This window comes from Enhydra lutris, unplaced genomic scaffold (assembly GCF_002288905.1).
Source record: "Enhydra lutris kenyoni isolate GAN:26980312 unplaced genomic scaffold, ASM228890v2 scaffoldscaffold44, whole genome shotgun sequence".
Taxonomy (NCBI): Eukaryota; Metazoa; Chordata; class Mammalia; order Carnivora; family Mustelidae; genus Enhydra; species Enhydra lutris.
Window position 1 is genome coordinate 3,590,602 of NW_019154128.1, and position 16,104 is coordinate 3,606,705.

Sequence of the window (16,104 nt, forward strand, 5' to 3'; positions counted from 1 at the left end):
CAACACGCCTCAGATTTATAGCTGTGGTGACCCATACCTATTAATGCTTAAATTAGAGACATCTGAAGTTTGACACGGGTCTCAAAAGCTAGGGTCTGATGAGTTGCAAAGGAGAAAAAAGGAACCACTTTTTAAAATGTCAAGTGGAGATGGATTTAATTATGGGAACATTTAAAAGAGCTTCTATAAATTGATTTTGGAAAATACAGCACTAAATTTTAAGCCTGGAGACAAGGGATTGAAAGGGCAGCCGGAGATTGGTTTTTTAATCTCTCAGACTAAACATTATGGGGGGTCAAGCTCTGCGTGAAGTAAAGTGATTCATTCCCCTAGTCTAGAAAGGGCATTTGTTCTCCTCTTTGTTGCGACCTGCCCTGGCCACCAGAGGAAACAGAGTCCCACTTCTGCTCAGAGCTAAGACGTTGGGAAAGCTGCTTGCTGTCTATTCCTGCCTCCGCCGGCTCCTGCCCCTGCCCACACTCTCTGGCTCCCCCTTCTTACCTGAGCTAGATGCCATGGGGGAGAGGCCACGAAGCCCTGGCTGTTTAAGAAGATGGTATTCATGGAGCAATCCCTGTGCCTGAGGCACTGTCCTGTCCTCAAATAAGGATCATCCTCAGGCTCTTCTGCCAGGGAACTTGGCCTTGGCGTTTCCTGGAGGAGGTGATATAGGGACCAGGCACCAGTGGCATGGAGGAGGAAGGGACGTTTCTGGGGAACGCTGTTAGAGTTCCAGGCGGAAGAGACCCTTGAGCCATGGCCGAGATCGGACTCGGAAGTCTGGAAGGAAGGGTAAACTCCTTTCAGGAACAACGGGGACAAAAGCCGAGGTCGGGGGGACAGTTGCTGGGCCACACTGACCCAAGAAGAACTTCATATCCTGAATGGAGAGAGACGCTGTCATTAATCATTTCACACCTGAGACAAGATGTAGTGAACCCCACGCGGCCCCTTCCTGGTGGGCCCCTTCCCCTTCTGTGGCTCCCTACTTCCCTGGGCCTGCACTTGGCTTCTTCAGGGTGAGACTCCTTTGTCTGGTCTCTGCGTAAACATCTGGGCACTCCAGCAGCGCACGTGGGCTCCCCTGGCTCCCCCACCAAGGGGTCCTCGTGGTGATGGAGATGTCTCTGTCCTGAGTGTATCTGTGTCACTGTCATGCTTGTGACACCATATGCTAGTTCTGCAGGTTTTTACTGTTGAGGGGGTTCACAGTAAAGGGTACACGGTAAAGGGTCCTCTGTATTGCTTTGTATGACTGCATATGAATCTGTAGTTATCTCAGAAGTTTATTGCCCCCAAAAAAACCCAAAAAACCCAGCTCGGGCCCCTTCCTTTTGAAATTCCTGTCATCGTGGTATAAATTATAAAGCCTATAAATTGCATACTGTGCTCCGTTCCTCTAACATTTTTTATTCCACTGCGCTGTGGCATTTGCACAGATGATCTCCAGATCCTTACTGCTCAGCAGCCCAATTCTCTTGTTCCTGTTGCTGGTCTTCTGTCTTCACAGCTCCTTACTTCCATCACCCAGTGCTCCCACACCCGCCGCCCTGGGCCCTGCACGGTGGGGCCTTCTAGGTCGCCGGCCACCCCTCGCAGTGTCTGCAGGTGGCGCGTGCATGCCCAGCTTTTCACGGGCAGCTCCGTGTGCAGCGCAGCTGGCCCCTCAGGCTGGTGATGTCTGTGCACACAGGATCCCTGGGGGAGTACATTCGAGAGGCCCCGGGTTAAGCAAAGGGCAGTGGGTTTCTTTGACTCAGGGTGGCTGTGAGCCTCTGAGGAACTTCTTAACATTGGGAGTTTGTGTCTGGAGGACTTTCCATACTTACATGACCACCATAGAGCACGATGTTCTAGCCTGTTCTCCCTGCAGGGGTCTCACGCAGGACACAGTTCAAAGCTGGACACGGGAATGTGGAGACTTGCTTTGGAGAAGGAGCCATTGACGCTGAGCCTCGAAGGAGGCAGGAGGACAGGCTAGACGGGCTGGGGAGTGGGGAAACTGGCTCGGGCACCCTCAGGTGCCCGGTGACCTGTGGAGGAAGTGGCAGGTGGACCAACTTGCAGGGGGGCAGTAGAAGTGAGGATGCAAAAGGCCTTGCCTTCTGCCTATCAGTGGTAATCCTGAATCTACACCTTCCCAAACTAACAGACTCATTTTTGGCCCTGCCTCCACTTACCGCTATCTGACTAAATACTGTGCTTCTCAGGGTTCATTTGCGTTTTTCTTACTGTTTTTGTTTTTATTTTGGTGCCAACGTAGGTACAATATGAGGGGATGGTTCATAGTGCACAAATGATTAGATACGATTCCTACTAAAAAATTACATAAATTGGCTACAAAAATGAGCAGGCTCGTGTCATCCCCTCGTTTCCCCGAAGCTGACAGCCTCTCTGACTATATCTTTGCTTTCTGTAGGACTGGCCAAACGAGTCGGTGCTCGTCTGCTGCTGGCCTCCACCTCGGAGGTGTATGGAGGTGAGTGGGGGGGCCCCACAGGGGCACTGGTTCTGGGGCCCACCAGACTGCCTTATGTGAAGAAGGAAGCAAAAATGAGTCCAGGCTTCCTCTGGAAGAAGGCCCCGTCTGCTCTCCCTGTTTGTGCGCAAGGCAGCGGAGAGACTTCCGAGCTCAGCCATCCATGTCTGCTCTCAGTGGGCCGAACCCCTGTTCCTCCTGCAGAGGAACACGCTCCGAGGACCCCATCCTGTTCCCGGCCATTAAGGCCCCGCCATGGACGAGCCCACCAAAGTATTTTTCCCAGTCTGCTCTGAAAGGACCCCAGGGATCATTGGTCAGGGATTTCTTTTGCCAGTTGGTTTAGCTGAACCTTGTTCTTCTTCGGTGTGAGCAGTGGGTGTGGTGAGCCTGACCCACCGAGATATCCGAGGTTGGCCTTAGCTCGCTTGGCACACAGAGAGGTGCTGATTGCCTGACCTGTTGTATAGTGATTTCTGGAACAGTCTTAAGTAAGTAGTGCCAGAAAACTCCTGAGTGTGTTTTGCCAACCTGTAGCACCTCCCCAGCTGTGAGGCCCGTGAAGGTGGCCAGCATTCAGACTGGGGCGAGGGCTGCGGTGCGGTTCATGTTGATTTCTGTTTGGCCCCAGACCAGCTGCTGCAGCATCATGGAGAGGTGCTCAGTTGATGTAGCGGAAGCTGGACTCTGACGTGGTGTAATTCGTCTGCTGTGCATCGTTATTCTGGGTGGAGAAGTGAGGAAGTCAGGACAAAATAGCAAGAGATGTGTGTTGATGTTTTTTTAAATAAGGGAAATCAAGTGAAAAAAAATTATAGAAACAGAAATTCTGCTAAGTGCGGTTCTAGTCTTTGTAATCCCCGTGAAAAGGGACAGCATCATCCACTCTGAAATCTGGGCAGTTAAAAGCAGCCGCCACCAACCTGTTCGCCCCGTTGCTTTTGGAACAGGCATTGAGTGGACTTGCATTCCCCCATCCTGTCCTTCCCAGAGCCAGACTTCCCAAGGGATTGGTGTGTTTCCCTTTATAGAGCATGGGAGGATTCCCCTTTGCTTCCTGTGTCACAAGAGGAATGGTGTTGATACAGTTCAAAGGGCTGAAGCTTTTTAAATGTCTCAAATATGAAGGTACTCCTCTTATTGGTCCAAGAGGACACAGTGACGTGTTTTTCCATGTCCAGCTTTCTTCCTCATTTATTATCTGCATATTTGATGACACCTTATGTTCCTTAAGGTTCTTAAATGACCCCAGGGTGTAACTGGTCGGCTCTGGGGTTTGATCAGTGCAGTAAACGGATGCATCGTGGAATGGGGGCTTGGTGGGTTAGCCTCACAACATGCTGAGAAATTTGAAGTCTATTTTGACTCTAGATCTTTTATAATGACAATGTGGGGACTTTATAAAACCATCTCTTGAACCTTGAGCATCTGGACATCAGCCCGGGGGTGCCCATCAAGGGACAGAGGCAGGGGTGTGTCTGATCTTCTGTTTCTTGCCATTTGCTAAATTTAGGATGGTCTCTTTGGAGTCTAGGAGGCCCAGTTCTTGTCAGAAGTCCCCAGAAAAAGTCTGCTCTCCATCATCTGTTACATCTGTGTGAAATTAAGTCACTGGTTTTCTTCTCTTGGGAAATATTCCCCATGGATCCTCCCTCTGATCCTGCAGGAAAACTATGCCCCCTTCTTTTTTTTTTTTTTTTAATTTTATTTTTTGTAAACATATAATACATTTTTATCCCCAGGGGTACAGGTCTGTGAGTTGCCAGGTTTACACACTTCACAGCACTCACCATAGCACATACCCTCCCCAATGTCCATAATCCCACCCCCCCAACCCCCCTCCCCCCATCAACCCTCAGTTTGTTTTGTGAGATTAAGAGTCACTTACAGTTTGTCTCCCTCCCAATCCCATCTTGTTTCATTTACTCTTCTCCTACCCCCTTAACACCCCCCATGTTGCATCTCCTCTCCCTCATATCAGGGAGATCATATGATAGTTGTCTTTCTCCGATTGACTTATTTCGCTAAGCATGATACCCTCTAGTTTCATCCACGTCATTGCAAATGGCAAGATTTCATTTCTTTTGATGGCTGCTATGCCCCCTTCTTAAGAGAATTTTAAACCACAGCAGCGGCTAGAGAGGTCAGAATCTGTACCTTGATGCTGTCACACTGCAGGAGGCTGCCAGCCTCCTGAAGGGGGCCGGCTGGCTCAGGCACCTGTGCGTTCACATCTCTGTCCTGCGTGGGTCCTGTTGTCCCATGGGCTGTAGTCAGATTTTGGCTTTAAGATAAGCAAGAACTGAATGTATCATATAGAGTCCCTGTACATTGTCCAGATTTCTTGGCAAAGATTTATACATTTTAACTGTGGCCGTATGTACCATATACGTTAGGTTTTAATTCACATTCCAAAAATATACTTGCGTTACAAAAGAATTTGTTACTCGGTTTCTTTAAATAGTCTGTTCCCTTGGCACATTGTAAAATGGGATTGATTTACACACCAGAAAGACAGGAATTGGGAAATATAAAATGTATGCTAAAGGAACAAGCAGCCCTTATGGCACTCTGTCCTTCTACCTACATTGACCAGGGTACTAATTGTCTCACTGAGGTTCTCAGTGAGCCTCTCAAGTTTGTTCTTGGGTTATTGGCACATGGGAAAGTCCTGTGTTCTGCAGAGATGCTCTTAAAATCATTTCAGTAAGTACATGCTTTACTATAATTATATATTTTTTAAATATAAAGTGGAACCATATATTCCTTCACATAGATTACATTTAATTGTAGCCTTGTTAAATGTTAAGAACGATTTACGAGAGAGAGGAGAAGCTTGAGTTTGAGAGACCTTGGTCTTTTAATTTATTTTTTTTTCCATGTAAAACACCATCCTTAGTTAATATGAGAGGTAAGAGCAGCGTGTCACTCTGGAACTTGGGAGAATGGACTATCCCACACTGATAGGTATCTCCCCATCTGTAAATGTTTACCTTGGTCTTTCTGGAACAATCTTGAGCATCATAAATATTCATCGTTGAGAATGCATATGAACCTGATGAACACAGTCTCACTTTTCCATACTCCTAGATCCTGAAGTCCACCCTCAGAGTGAGGATTACTGGGGCCACGTGAATCCAATAGGACCCCGAGCCTGCTACGATGAAGGAAAGCGCGTTGCTGAGACCATGTGCTATGCCTACATGAAGCAGGTATCGAACCGGGTTCTGGGGACTTGGGGTGTAGACGCGTGGAACGTCTGTTCCATCAAACTCAGAGCGGCCATATGGCAATGAAATGCCATGATTAAGTCCACCTGACAGTGGTGACTGGGGAAGCTTAGTTTCCCACTTCTGTAAATGAGTAGTGTTATCAACAGCTTTTCCTGTGTATGTCCTTTTTTAAAAACAATCTCCCATGGAGATCAATGTTTCAGTGTGGAGTGCTGTTGCATGGCTCCGAAGGTACATTTCTCTATTGCCTGATTGCCCACCAGCAGTTAGTAAGTGCTTCTGTTTTCCTGAAGCCTCCCAATCAGTGAACTTTATTATTTTTTTTTTTTTTACTTTTTTTGGACTTATTTAATAGGCATAAAAATGAATTTGTGATTTCTTTAATTTGAATCTTTCTAGAGATTATTTAGTTATTTACTACTGTTTCCTGATTTCTTAATTATATATTGTCACACTGGGGGGCTTCTCCCATGGATGACGTCATGTTGCGGATCTGCTCACCCACATGCTATAGCAGAAGGAGCCCACAAGACTGAGAGGTGGAGTGTCAGGCACCCTGGCTCTGCCTCCGTGTGCCTTGGACCTGTGACCCCTTTGTCACAGCACTGTGACTGCAGGCGAGGGCCCAGACTAGCCTGTCTTTTTTTCGGTCACCGTCCCTGAGCTTGGACCAGCTTTTGGATACCCTCATGGATATGCCCTCTGGTTGGGGGACGGAGGGGCATGGGGCCAAATCATTGCAGACTGGAGTCAGCTGGTGTGGCCTGTGCTCCTAGGACCTGGAGATTTGGATGTCTGTCCCTGGGAGCAGCATTCTGAGGCTGAGGGTCCCGCGTGCAGGCGAGCTCAGATTCAGACAGTCCTGTGTTTTGCATGATGGAAGAGGCGTGTCAGTGTGCCTGCCATTGAGAGTCCCTGAGCGTCTTTTTTTTTTTTCTTAGAAGAGAGTTGTCGGGAGCTTTTTTCCTCATATTTTTAATGAAATACCAACATTAGAGACACAGGATACTGTGCCAATGGAGGTGTTTATTTATTCTGTCTTCTCTCTCAGCCAGAGGAAAAACTAATTGCTTTCTAAGCTACTTTGGGCCACCGGCTTGTTATTATCTATTTATTTTAAGAGGCATAAATGAGCTCTGGAAAGGACATTGCTTTATCGGTCTTGAGCCCAGAATACTTGATGCCACAGTTTGGGAAGGTCTCTGAGATGTGGAGATCAGCCTTTGGATATGTTGGTGCTTGAGGAAACTAAGCTGAAGGCTTGAAGGGGGTACATGTTGCATTTTACTACAGAGTAAGTTTGAAGACTGTTGTGCTTCTCAACTGTGTACTTGTGCTTTCAGTCTTGTGGTATGTCTTAGTTTTTATATAGGGTAAAGCTGGTGGGCAAATAGGACATTTTAATTGATCTCTTAGTTTTTATTTAAAGAGTCTAGTGAGTCTCTGGAGAACACCTACTTCCTCAGGGTAGGTGCTCACGGTAATCGTAGTATTTAGTAATAGTAGAGCCAACATTTATTGAGCACTAACTGTATGCCAGGAACTGTGCTACACACCCGGGTACTAGCCAGGGTGCTTTTTTCAAACACAAACCAGCGCTGCATCTGCACACGTCAGCCGGCTCATGAGCTCAGGAATATAGCATCTCAAAAAATCTGGATCTGTCGGCATTTACCTTTCTGCCCACAGAGGTCTTGGGAGGTTAATGGCAGAGGCAGCATTGCCCGGAAAACTGTAAAGTCATGTTCCCATTAGAAGCTCCTGTGTATACAGTTGGTGTGTGCCTACGTGTCCCTGATAAGAGTGCCGACACAAGGGTGTCCCTGCATAGCAGGGGCTGTCCTTGGGAAGGACAGTCACTCCCCGGACTACTGCCTCTGCTGTGGCATGTCTGGCATGTGCTTCACGTACAGGAGGCCGGAACAGATGATTGTTGTGTGGGTGGGAGAGTCACATGGTGGTCAAGTCAGTATTGGGTTCTTCCTGGGACGCTGAGGGCTCTGCATGTGGGAACAGTGCATGGATGGTCCTAGGTCTGAGAAAGCCTTGGGGAAGCAAGGCTCTGTGCTTTTTGAGGAGCTTGGGGTCTAGGCTGATAGCACCTGGTATCCGTAGATCCATCCAGTCTCATCACACTGCTCAGCACACCTGCCCAGGGACTCGCGTCTGCCTGGGGGAGTGTTCTGGTCACTGCTGTCCGGAAATGCCACCTGCCCCTTGTGGTGAGTTGGTACTTCTGACCTGATGTGATGCAGTAGGACTGCTCCTGCTCCTTTGACATGGCCATTAAGTCAGGGAGGGACCACATCATTTCTAGTTCTGGTGGTGGCCCAGCAGACAAGTGGAGGTTATGTCTCTTGATGTGGGGACAGCATGGTCAAGGGTGGTGGGCTGGGACAGAGGTCGCTGGGACCTTGCCTGAATCACAGCTCTAAAGAGGCCTGTGAGGAAGGCACAGCACGAGCTTCCCACTGTCCCTTATAGGGGAAGCCCTGGGTCAAAGACCAGGCCCCTTTGGGGTGCTCTCTCTGTCTTTAGTCTGGACCCTTGGTGAGGAGGAGGAAAGAAACATGGCTGCGTTTCCTGTGGTTGAGAGGTGTTTGCGTTCCTGCTCTGTGGCAGGAACAGACAGTAAGAAAACACACATGTAGGAAGGAAGAGAAGTTGTTACCCATAATCCTATCTGGAGATGAAAATAAGGACAAAATAAAGGAAAATAAACACCACCCTGTGAAGATTGTGAGAATGTAAACATTTACATCATTAAAACAAATGTTTTACTCAGGATTTTGTCTTAGCTACCAGAAAGAGTGGGTCGAGCACCTCCTGCCCACATGGGGTTGGCCCTCTGGGAGTGGCCTAGCCTTCTGGGTGTGGCCTGGTCTTGGGGGGTCAGGGTTGGCCCTTTGGGTGTGACTTGGTCTTGGGGAGTCAATGTCGGCCCTTTGGGTGTGGCCTGGTTGGGGGGTGGTCAGGGTTGGCCTCTATGGAAATGGCCTGGTTTGGGGCAAATCAGACCCTCTTTGGGGTTCCCACCCCAAAGTGCTTGATTTTCAGAACTCTAACTTTGCTGCTCTCATTCTTAGTGGATGTAGCCCGTCTGGACTCTGAGCGCTCAGCAGGGTGCCCTGTGCCTGGAGGCTCTGCCGTGCCGGGCTGCAGTGGGTGCTGCAGAGGACCCGGACCCTGTGGGCGAGGAGTGCCTGTGGGGCGCTGGCCTCTGTTAGGGCTCAGCCTATAGGGCAAATCTGTTGAACCTCACCTCATTCTCATGACCCTTTTAAGGTAGTGGGTGGGTCGCCCATTTTACAGATGGAAAAGTAGCTGCAAAACTTGTGTTGAGCTCCTCGGCTAGTAAGTGCAGTTTGAACCCACACCTGGCTGCGCAGCTGCCAGTGGCCCTGGTGGGGCATTGCAGGTGAGGAGGCTTGGTTCAGCTAGAGAAGATGCAGCTGCAAGTCCAAGGACGTTGGTGCTCCTCTGAAGGAGCATGGGCAGTGAGGATACCCAGAGCCAGTAGTCCACACAGGTTTACTTGGAAATTGCCAGCTGCTCCTTAGAACAGTGTGGGTAGCTAGCGGGGAATGGTGTGACGTGCTCTGTTCATAATTAGAATATTCAGCCTTTCGGGATAGCAGGATAGATTCAAGGCTTTGGGTGTACAATTTAGGCTGTGTGTCTGGAAACAAATGAAAAAAAAAAAAAAAAAGAATGACCAGCGAGAATGGGAAACCATCATCCTTTGGCATATTTTTAATTAATTATTTTAATAACTTTAACTCTTTTTTTTTATACATGACACATCTTTCTTAAGTGTAAGTTGTCACTTCATTGTGAAGACTGCATATTATGCGGTTTTTATCTTACTCTGAATAAATCCAGTGTATAAGGATTGAGAATGTAGTCAAGAAAAGAGGTATGAACGATCTTTTTCTAAAGATTTTAAGGATCTGTTTCTAAAGAACTTTTCTGAAGATCTAAAGGAAGATTTTCCCTTTTCCAAAGGATTCTCGGAATTCTGAGTTCATTTTCATGTATGGAAATACCCTAACGTATTTGAAATAGAACTGGATTTCCCAGAAAAATCTGTCCCACATACACGTTTCCAAACACGTCCTTCACAGAAAGAGAAGGTCCTGTGAGTCTTCCAGGGAATGGAATGAGATGGAACCAAAGAGGATTGTCACCTTTACAAAAATACGCGAAAAGCGAAGCTAGTGTTCAAAGTTTGTTTTGCAGTGAGCTGTTACCAAGTTGGTGACACCCTGCGCCCCATCCCCGGGAGCCCCACTCAGCATCGTGCCAGGTGTCAGAGCTCTGACCTGCGTGTCTGTGAGCATCTGAGCTTAATCTCGACTGCTGCTGTTCATGTTAGCAAGATGTGTCTGCAGTATCAGAAAAGCCCTAAAAGAGGCTATTCTGGGGGTCTGGGAAAGCTCAAAATTTTTTCCATAGAAGCTGATGTGATTGCTTCTTTATATGTCATTCCTGCTTCTGAAGGGTTTCATAGGAACGGGCGACTTTCGGATACCGGGAGAAACCTGTCCTTTGAACTTGCCAGGGAGCAATTAAAGTGCACTTGGGCGACTTTCGGATACCGGGAGAAACCTGTCCTTTGAACTTGCCAGGGAGCAATTAAAGTGCACTTTCTCTGTGCCCTTGGCTGCGGCACTTGTATAAATGTGGGGACTAGTCTGCATGCTGTGGTCGGTGGTTGGTGTGCATGTGAGCTTCTGGCCCTGCGTGAGTAGGACTGTCTGGGGTCTGTGGCCCACCCACGGGGCTGGGTCTGCAAAACAAGCCACCCTTCATAAAACCGTAGACTAGCAGAGCAGAAAGCCAGAAAACTCAGAAATCATCTAGTTCGGGGGTCTCAAGGGTTTTGTTTTATCTTCCAGCATCAGAATACTTTTTTTAAAAAAATTTTATTTATTTATTTGACAGAGAGAGATCACAAGTGGGCAGAGAGGCAGGCGGGGGGGTGGGGGGAGCAGGCTCCTTGCTGAGCAGAGAGCCTGATTCGGGGCTCGATCCCAGGACCCTGAGATCATGACCTGAGTGGAAGGCAGTGACTTAACCTACTGAGCTACCCAGGTGCTCCCGGCATCAGAATACTTTTAAAAAATTAAATAGTTGGTATGTTTATTTTAGTTCAAAAAAATAGATATTCAGCAAGCAGCTCTCCAGTCAAATGTTTGAAGGTGGTATTCACCCGTTGGGGTGACGTCCCAGAGTCGCCCTGTTTGCCGGTTCTGCCGCTTGCTCACTGAGCACCTGCCCTCCACACCTAGACACTGGCAGAGGAGTACTTGACCCCTCCTGGCCCCGGTGTGAGTGTTGGCCTAGCCTGCTGCGTGGCGGGCACTCTGGACTGATGGTTAAGACCAAACCAGGGCTGTTGAGAGAGATTGCCAGATGGACACATAACTGCTGTCCCCTGACCTGGTATGGCCTTGTCCCTGTGCCACCACCGAGAGTGGATTACAGCTTTTTAGCACCTTGGAGAACCAGGCTCAGCAGGATTGCTCTGTGTTCTGTAGTGGCCTCTGTCCTTTCCCCAGGGAGGGAACAGACGCCATTAGGACGCATTTAGTTGAGGCCATGGGGGAATTACATGGTTCAGTGTTCACGGTCTCAGGGTCCTGTTGCTTTTGTGATGTGTGCCCTTCTCCCAGTGCATGGGGAAGATTATGGACGCATCACCAAGTTAGGCCTGTTGGACCTGGGAGCCCTTTTTGTTATTTCTCTGACCCCATCCCTGCCTTAGGTATCCCCTTCAGGGCAGGCTGCCTGCACCACGGAGGGGGTGACAGTCAGCACTTGCTCCCTCCCGACGCGAGGCCTCTGTGTTCCATTTTCCGGTACCTGCCATAGTGAAGACAGGGACTGTGATCATACTGTGTGGTCCAATGGCTTGAGACGGTACTGGCCAAGGAATGATTGCATTTGAAAGAGAGCTTTTGAGGGATAGCCCATTTAATCCCTGCGGGCAATATTTCTGTCCTCTGGAGATGTCTGGGGAGGGGGGAGTCTTTGTTCTAAACATCACTGTATCTCTTGGGTTACTGTTGGCTGATCAGTGGGTAGGCCTGCCTACTGAACAGCTCCCCCTTCCTGGGCACTAGAAATAGGGCAGGAGACATTCTGATGGCAGCTCACCCAGCTGGGGTTGTATAATATTGTAGCCTGGCCACTGTTTCTGAAGCCCAGTTATCAGGCAGGCCACGTGCTCTTTACCCATGTGTGCTGACATACACTCACTCGAGTGGCACTCTGAGCATTGTCTTCTCTGAAGTTGCTTCTGGTTGTATGTTCTATGTTGCTGTGCCTCAAACTTGGAGGAGTTATCCTGATGCTTCATAAAAACTTCTTGGTGCTTGGAATCATAAGTGAATGAATGACTCCTGATCCCCACCCGGGACAAAACCACGGACACAGTGAAACCCAACCATTCTTAATGACCAGCAGTTCTTTCCTGAATCAGTGTTGTGTGTGCGAGTGTGCAGAGACCTGGCCTTGTGCCGTGGTGGAAACTCAGATGCACCAGCCTGGTAGTCGGCAGGACCCTGCCCCCAGCAGATGGAACGTTGACTGTGAGATAAAGAGTTGGCACATGTGTTTGCTCATTGGTCCTGCAGAGGAGGGTCTTCCTGAAGAGACATCACCGCCTGTTGGGCACCTACTGGGTTTTCATTCAGGGAAGCAGGCTTTGGGTCAGACATTGACCCTTTCTTCAGGCCTGAGATGGGGAGTCATTATACTTTCCTCCCAAGTGTGGATGTGAACACCCATTGGGCTGCCACCATAAGCGTCTGTGCCAGTACCTGCTGACGGGTCTGCCCTCCTACTTGGGGCCCCTGCAGGATCCCAGGGGATGAGGGCTGCTGAACTGTGCATGTTGAATGGGGGTGGCCTTTGTGTCCTGATGAAGCAGTACACAAACTCTAGGAGATGCCAGAGTGTGAGAGGAGAGCAGGTCTTAAGTTGAGGGAGCCTTGGGTTTATGTTTCTTTCATTTGAGTTTGAGAGCTGGAGTGGTCAGAAAAGCATGGCGGCTATCCCAGCAGCTGTGCTGGTCCTGAGACGTTGTCCTGTAACACCTAAGTTCACAGTTCAAATGGGAAAACCAAAACAAACAAGTCCACGTACACTGGCCAGTTCATGTTTGCAGAATGCAGCTTCTATGAGGCCATGTTCTGGAAGGTGGTTCTGGAGGACAGAGAAGTCCAGAGGAGGAAAGCATTTGATTGGTTGCAAACCTTGCGTAGCTCATCGAGCTTCCTCCTGCTGGGCACGTTGGTTTGACTCTTGTAAATTTGTTGAGGTTTTTCCAGTCTTTTTCTGGACTAACACCCTATTTATCTACTTCTAATTCTTTCTTCATCATAACAATTAAATGCAAGTGGATACTTTTTGAGTTCTTTTCTGTTGGGATCAGGATCTCTCCTTTCACCTCCACCCCCCATTTTGGAAATACTCTCTGGGTAGTCCAGCAGAGAAACAAGTTGACTTAATCTTGGACCTAGGATTATAGTTCATACCTTAATCCTAAAACTCTGAATAGCTCACAGGAGCATTATAATGCATTGCTGGGAGGAATCAGCAAAAATATAGCCGTCTGGTTTCTAGAAGTGAGCTAGCTGTATGCTGGATCCGTGCTTCCCGACCGTTTCAGATCTTGGTGCCCATAAAAACTGCCCGTGTTTGTCTAGTAACTGGGGCAGAGATGAGGCTTCTGGGGGCAGAGGTGGCCAGCGGGTGCCTCCAACCACACGGAGGCCGCATGGGTTCTTGAGACACTGCACCTCGTCACCTCTCACTCATTACACCGGTGGAAAAGTCTGTGCTAAGTCAGCCGTGTTGAGTCGTTCGGATCCCAGCCTGTGCCAGACCTGAAGTGGTAGAATTAGAAAAGAAAACTTTCTGGATGAATAGAGACAACAGTAGCAACTACTGCTTCTCACTACAAGGCCCGTGCCAAGGGTTATGCAGGGACTGGCTTTTTGTGAGCCCCTGTGAGGGCAGTACCGCTCCTCTCCCAAGTGCAGTACGGCGGAGCTAGGGAAAGTGGGGCTGGAGAGCATGCGAGCCCCTGGGCCTCACCCTGCCATCCTGCCTGCCCTAGGACACCTGGAAAATGCACGTCCCTAGTCTGATGGGTGAAACAGATCAGACACATGGACACTGTGAAGGTCCACCAGTTCGGAGTGTGATAAAAACGTGTGTAAACTTTTGGTTCATGAAGAAGCAGCCTGTGAAATTAATAGTTGCATGAGAGAGTTTCAGGAAGGCTTTGGGGGTTTAAAAAGCCTACTTTCCTTATTACATATTTTGAAATATACTTTTCCTGATGCGAAAGGAATGCATATTTATTGTAACAAAAACAGATTTAAAAAATACGTAGAAGAAAATAAACACCTGTAATCCAACCACGTAGAGACAGCTGCTCTCAATGTTGGCACCCATCTCTCCGGGCCTTGTAGCCAGTAGCCTGTAGGGGGCGCTGCATTGTCTTTAGTTTTTCACTAAAACAAGTCTGTTTCCCATTGGAACAGATGGGGGATGTAGGGCAGTGTGCTTCTTTAAGAATGCGTGTATGTCCCTCCTTTTCCAGGATAAAGACCTTGCTTGTTTTTCTTTGCATCAGCTACTAAACATTCATTGACATTTAAAGTCACTGTTGACTGGTAAACTTGGGCAAAATACCATGCGAAGAAGATTATAAAAGAGTATGCACGGCATAGTCCGATTTGGGAAATAGATATTTATTTACTGGGGAAAAAGTGTTCAGCAAACATTTCTCTCCTTTGTACTGTTTGCTGCCTCTCAGGTTCTCTGCCGGTGGCTTGATGGGGGTGGAATCGGGGACACATTTGAGTTTGGTATAACTCTGTGCAGTGCTCAGGTTTGTTAGTGAACGTGTTGTATAGACACAGCCAGAAAGCCTCTCTCATCTGGGAGCGAAAAGCAGGGCGTTTTCAGACTTATTTACGGTCCAGGCACCAGAAACACGAGGTGAAATGAATGCATCCCACACCCTCCTCTCCTGTTCCAGGAAGGCGTTGAAGTGCGCGTGGCCAGGATCTTCAACACCTTTGGGCCACGCATGCACATGAACGATGGCCGGGTCGTCAGCAACTTCATCCTGCAGGCGCTGCAGGGAGAGCCGCTTACGGTAGGTGCCAGCCTCAGAGTGCAGGTAGAGGGGTGCGGGGTCGGGGTGGGGTAGAGAAAGAGTTGGCCGTTTGCCAGCAAGTGACAAAGGAGCAGTGCCTCTTGGTTTGGGCATTTACTTTCCTGAGGATGCCCGTTTGCCTTGGGTCTATCCCACTTCCCTTAGTGACAAGGAGGGAAGGCACAGGGCTGGAATCCAGAAGAGGAGCGACGGAGCCCTGGTGGCCTTGCTAGTGCATGGGCTGCAGCCTGGCACATGCAGACCGGGCCTCTTTGTGCGTCTGCTCACACCAGCCTTCTGGCAAAGACCTTTCCAGACTTTCCCCTGGCCCATGAGCTGTAGCCAGGGCCATGTGTATCCTCGGTAACCCCTCAGGTTGCTGAGAAGTGAGGTGTCTGGGGCAGGGTTTGGTGGTTTTCTTGGTGATGCCCAGAAGCATGCCCTCTGCTGGTCACAGTCAACCTCAGTCAAGCCTTCTGGAGCCCAGGTTCTGGACCTTGATAGTCTAGGGTCAGTGGTTCAGGTACATTGGGGTGGGCAGCCCATTCCACACACGTTCCCACCATCCCCTGTCCCCTCCTCGGGGAGGAGTGGCCCTCTCCTGCTCTATGAAGGATTTGCTGATTCAGTTTGGTTGGTTTTCTTTGGTTTTGCTGAATTCTTGGTGCTTTCTTCCTCTCCTCTTCCAGCTCCTCTGTTCTCTTGCTTTTCTCGTTCTTCCTCCTCCCATCTGCCTCCGCGTCCTCTTACAGCCCTCTGGGCTCTGCATCCTCTCGGGTTTAGTGTTGGGCTGGTGTCCATATACTTGTTCCCATCTTGTTACTCTAAAAACTGCAGGAGGGTTTGCTCATCAGCTGAGTGGATTCCAAAGGCGAAAGTTACAGCTCTGCGTCTATATGCATCTGCCTGTCTCTCGGTAGAGTAAGTTTACTGTTTTCTGTTCAGTGATGTTCACGTCCATTAATTCACTTCGCTCAGTATTCACAGCACATGTGTGGGGCCCAGGTTCTGTTATTAGCCCATTGTCTAGATGGGGAGACTGAAGCGCAGAGGCTAGAGGAGTCGCCCAAGCTCACGTGGCCAGACGGTGGCCACCGGTGTCCGCTCTTGATCACAGTTCTCCGTGGTGCTCGTTTCTTCTTGGGTGGGTTAGCTACCCTGAGACCAATTCAGAACAAAAAGCTTAGCCTGTTACAAAATGGTCTGCCCCCCGCCAC

At 49.0% G+C, this 16,104-nt stretch overlaps 1 protein-coding gene across 2 annotated transcripts in view; it reads left to right on the forward strand.

Annotated features, from left to right (window-relative positions):
* LOC111155878 (UDP-glucuronate decarboxylase 1) overlaps nucleotides 1–16,104 on the forward strand; it is an 89,145-nt gene that overhangs the window by 56,974 nt on the left and 16,067 nt on the right. For both annotated transcript variants that reach the window (XM_022516326.1, XM_022516325.1), the window contains exons 8-10: nucleotides 2,420–2,479; nucleotides 5,570–5,691; nucleotides 14,768–14,887. In XM_022516326.1, coding sequence (XP_022372034.1) covers nucleotides 2,420–2,479; nucleotides 5,570–5,691; nucleotides 14,768–14,887 — 302 coding nt within the window. The remainder of the gene's footprint in view (nucleotides 1–2,419; nucleotides 2,480–5,569; nucleotides 5,692–14,767; nucleotides 14,888–16,104) is intronic.